Consider the following 5,035-nt stretch of genomic DNA (forward strand, 5'->3'; position numbering starts at 1 on the left):
CGATGCGTCACCAGTTTAACTTGTTGAACTGATCAACTTGTTAATTTTTTTTCACGCTCACCCGCCCGCTGTTCTACTTCTTACCGTGTATGCGCGCGTGTCTGTGTGCGCGTGAGCGCGCGCGAAAGGTTTTTGGATTTGCACGACCGAAAAACGGAATAACTCTCGATCCATTCGATTCTTCTCGACCGACGAAAAATTTGCATTGCGAAATCAGGACCGCCGACGATGACCGAGTGGCCCGCTATTCATAATGTTCTTCTCTCTCTTTGCAGACCCGCTTTTCTTTGGATCTCCATTTTTTCCCCCTCTTCCCTTTTCTCTCTCGTTCCACGCCCCACTGAGACGTTGCGCATGTGACCATGTGACCTGCCGAGGGCCCAACCGAAAAGTCGCTCCGATGAGTACGCAGCATTCGATAGATTTTTGTTCGGATTTTTGATTTTTCAACGGGACATTGTTTATCAGCACATAAAATGGGGACTCGAATATCAGTCTAGTGTACTTGATTTAAGATCAGACTTAAGTAGTGATGTGCAAAACCCACTGCAATGTGCGCGACATTTTATTCGACAGAAAAGACCAGACAAGGGTAAGTCATAATTCCATGTACAAGCAAAAGAAGTGCGAAATGAAGATATGGACGATAGCGCTGTTAGTCACGGTACCCATTGACGTTTAAAAAATTGTGCATATGCAGTCAGTAAAGAGTTCCATCTGCTAAATTTTTGTAAAATAAAAATGTTAAAAATGTGCAAGGGATGCATAAGGGTTTAGTGTGTAAAGAGGGGATAAAGCGGTATGCCTGGTGGCTAAGGTGGTTAACGCGCAAACTCCCTCTTTGTTAGTGCCAGTATTTGAACCCGCGACATTGCTGTCTCAGTCAATCCAAAGTGCACGCGCGAACCATCAGAGCCACCAGGCACACCGCCCTGGGTGACCGCGCAATTAAAGAGAATACAGATTGAAGGAAAGGGGGAATAAGGAATAAGGCGTATTGGCGGCGGCGGCGGCGGCCGCGGGGCGATGATGTCCCCGTCCCCCCATCCTCCCCCCCACGTTCGGTCATCTCCCGACACGCCGCGACTAAGGACCGGTGGCACAACCCGAAGTGCGGAGCTACTTCGGTGCCGCACGCCTGTGGGGCGGGGGCCGGGAAATAAATGCCGTGCCCGGACTGCGGCGCTCCGGGCAGGGGGCGCGGGAAGAACGCTTGAACTGCGGCGCAGCGTGGTGCACGTCGCAGGCGAAGGCGCCAAATCAGTAATGGTATTGTCAAATACAGGGTGGGTGATCCGCGCCGTGTTTTTTTTCTGCTTATACTGTACCGCATTCATGCGTGAAGACGGGTTGCATACTCGCACGGGGCCGTAAGGCGCCATGGCGAGCGACGATAGGCAAGCCCGCCCGCACGCATGAATCCCGGTACAGTATAAGCAGAAAAAAAACACGGCGCGGATCACCCACCCTGTAGAAGCAAGCAAACCTAAACTAACAAACCGAATTTAATACAGAAAATCTGTGATCTCCGCGCAACGCTTTGGCATGGGTGCCTGGGCCGATGTCCTTTTAGCTGTTCCGTCACACGACGTATTATCACCACGTACATTACCACAGCTGTACCGAAAAATAAAACGACGCATATACTTTTACTAACACTCTTTCTTAACAAGCCTAATCCGATATACCGAATAAGCAAAGTTACGGTCAGTGAAGCGTTGCACTCCGCTATCGCTCCGGGCACGGCATTTATTTCCCGGCCCCCGCCTCAGAGGTAGGCGGCAGCCAGGTCGCACTTCGAGTGGTGCCCGAGCGGCACTGGCTGATTCACGCCGCGCACTCTCGTACACGTATGCGGGTGGGTTGCCTACTCGCAAGGGGCACCAAGCATAGGCAAAACCGCCCGCACCCGTGCATGCTGTACTTTGGAGCCGTGAGCCGTCGAAAACAGTGTAACGTACGTAATTGACTCATTCCAATGCACATGAAGCAAAGGAATCAACTGGACTCTGGGTTTTATAATTTAGAGCTATGGCTGCGGAATTATATACAATTTTAAAACAATAAAAGTCATAAAATAAGTTACAAAAAAATGTAAACTGCCAACACAACAAAACCTACAATCATCAGAAGAATAAAATTATTTTTTGGAAAACGTGGATGAGCAATACGAATTACACCAAAGTTTTTCTTTGTGTAGTGAACACCTTCTCGGACCGGTCTGGTACAGTAACCCCACCACGTGTATTTCTCATACTCTCTGCTGTCCAGTCCCAACGGGGCCCCGTGTCGGGGCGTGGGCCTGCCTAGCTTGACCAAGTCAAATTAACTCCACTTTCGGGTGCACCGCGTGGAGCAGCTGCCCCGCCCGGCCGATCGCTCCTGCACGGCACGCAGCGGCCGGCGGCGGCGCTCCGCTCGGAACACACAGTTTCAAAATAAAAATAATTATCGGGTATTTTCTTCCCCGGCGGGGCCGCGTGTATTGGAAACACTACGGCTGCTGCTGCTGCTGCTGCTCGGACAGACAATGCACGCAAATCAGGCCGGCAGGCCGCCGGGGAGCCTTGACTTGAGGGCTCGGTTTATGGTTTTTGGCAATGCATGCCCGCTTGCCCGGCTGTCCCCGCCCCCACCCTCCCCCCACCGCCCCGCTAGACGGCGTTATTATTTACAGCTTACTTTGTACCTCCACCGCCTTTGCGCGAGGGTCTTGCCGCCGAATACCGTGCGGCCGGTGGGTGGACGGGGGAGGGGCGGCCGCTTGTGTCTTTATTTACCGTTCGGCGGCCTTTCACTGCACTACTGTATCGAGAGTATATGCACAGTTAGGTCGAAGGAGGAAAATAAATATTTGTACTATTTCCCACCAGGATTTACGTGGGGGAAAAAAGAGACTTGTCGTGATAAACTGTTGTAAGAAGGTTGGTCGTTTCGTGATAGCCCATTCCTGGTTGATGTATTGTTAAATTCAAGGGGGCCCCCACTCGCGTAATCCTGTGTACAGGCGAGAGTGTAATCCCTATGTAATCCTCGTGAATTCCGTCGTGACAACATTTTAGGGTGAGCCAATTAACAAAACCGACCTACAAAGGCCTCTGCGAAACATTACTGTACACTGGGCGTACCGCAAAGTGTGATCCAGAAGGCGAGAGGAACACGATCGCAGAGCAGAACAGCCGACGGGAGTCTTCCCCGCCGAGTTCTGGGTAAAAGCCTCCCATTTCCAGGTATTCCTCCCCCCACCCACCCCACCCCTCGGAGAGCTCCTGCCCTATGCATAAGAAATAACTCCCTCCGAGCGGAAAGCGCAAGAGTGTACTGTGCACGGTATAACCGTACGGACGGCCTTTATGACAGCGCGCCATTGTCCTGTTAGGTTTGGTCCAAAAGGTAAAAGAGTTTTTGGGGCAATAAAAGAGAAACGCTGCGCAATGCTGGGCCCGCTGGGACCGGCCGCCCCTCCCTTTAATAACCGCCCCAATAAAAGTAAAGCGGTACCGATGGGTGTGCTCCGCATAGCGGACACGGGGCCGGGTGGCAGCGGCCTGCGCCCAACAGGTGAGGCACGGGGTGGGCAGGGTGGACACGGGGCGGAAACGGGACGGAAACTGAGCGGACACGGAGTGGAAACGGGACGGTGGATAGGGTGGACACTGGGCGGAAACAGGGTGGCGACGGGGGTGGGGGTGGGGTACACGGGGCGGAAACAGGGCGTACGGGGTGGACACGACACGGCGTGGACACGGGGTCGTCACGCGGTGAACTCACATCAGGCGGTGGACACTCGGCGGGGCCCTGCAGCACGATCGGTGCTGGACACACCAAGTGCAAACACCTGCAGTAAGTGCGTTGTCTTTCTCCGGGCGCCCTGGCCGCCGGCTGCAGGGGCCCCGCGCCGTCGTGACGCAAGTGAGTCCGTTCCTTGGAAAGAGACGTCACGCGGGCCGCCGTGCCGCGCTCAGCTACGCTCCACCACGCCCTTGTGTCCTCGTGCAGTATGTGACAACCTCTGGTTCGAATACCCGATCTCTTCCCCGCAGTGCATTGTATTGTAGTGTATAAACCTGTGACCACCGCTGCTCTCCCAGCCTCGTCTGCTCTCGCATTCGAGCCGTTGTGTCCACCAACGACCCGTTATGAGCGGTCCAAACGTAACGAAGCTACTCATGCTTGATAGTTATCATCGTATAGTTAGTCGAATGGGAAAAAAAGGGAGGGGGGAGATCAACGGGGGGTCCACAGTGCGTCCGATGTCAGCTGTAAAAGAACCTGCACGTGAGCATGAGTATTAAACATTAAACCATAGTCCAACAAGGAAAAAACTGGAAACAAGACACAATGGTGCAATTTATCTTGATGTAACCTGCAAGAAACAGAAAGAAAAGTTACCTTGGTTAAAAAAAGAAAAGAAAAACAATAAAAATGGACACAGAATTAATTTCAAATACACTTGGAGATGCAAATATGTAGTATTGATTTCAAAGATTTTTAAACTGGTCTCTAAAAGGAAGAGATTTTCTCGTCTCAAAAACAGGATTCTGGTTGGTTCGCACGCAAAACGATCGACCACGACCATTTCTTGAGCAACCTTGGACAAACAACTCACCTTGAGTGGAGGGTTGGCCCGCATCGCTCTCGGCAAAGTCTGCAACAAAGGAGGGGTAGAATTAGATCTCGCGGGTGTTTGAGATGAGAGAGGCGCCAAAAAAGGGCCCACCATCGAACATCTTGGCCTTGGCGCCCTTGAAAACAATTGTCACGGAGTTTCCTCCTCGAGTTTATCCAACAAAATTCAATCGCCCCAGATACATTTGGGAAACATGCAAGGAATGACACCATAACGGGGGGGGGGGGATTAGCCCGTTACCTGATTGGCAGCCCAAATAAAATATAATTACGTTGCTCCTCTTTTTTTCCCCATAAGGGGTGCCTCCTCTCTCGCCCGCGGGAGGAGACGGAACGTTATATACAGGTCCAAAGAGTAAAAGAATCCGTTTTGTAGGAGCGGAGCGTCCAGGGGCGGGGCGGGGTG

The 5,035-nt window shown here is 52.3% G+C and overlaps 1 protein-coding gene across 1 annotated transcript in view; it reads right to left on the reverse strand.

Moving 5' to 3' along the window:
* The window catches only part of LOC113205682 (nuclear hormone receptor FTZ-F1), a 145,688-nt gene that overhangs the window by 58,998 nt on the left and 81,655 nt on the right, over positions 1-5,035 (reverse strand). Inside the window, exon 3 of the mRNA XM_026421392.2 lies at positions 4,610-4,648. Coding sequence (XP_026277177.1) covers positions 4,610-4,648 — 39 coding nt within the window. The remainder of the gene's footprint in view (positions 1-4,609; positions 4,649-5,035) is intronic.

Source organism: Frankliniella occidentalis, unplaced genomic scaffold, assembly GCF_000697945.3.
Source record: "Frankliniella occidentalis isolate FOCC.00 unplaced genomic scaffold, Focc_3.1 Scaffold142, whole genome shotgun sequence".
NCBI classification, from domain to species: domain Eukaryota; kingdom Metazoa; phylum Arthropoda; class Insecta; order Thysanoptera; family Thripidae; genus Frankliniella; species Frankliniella occidentalis.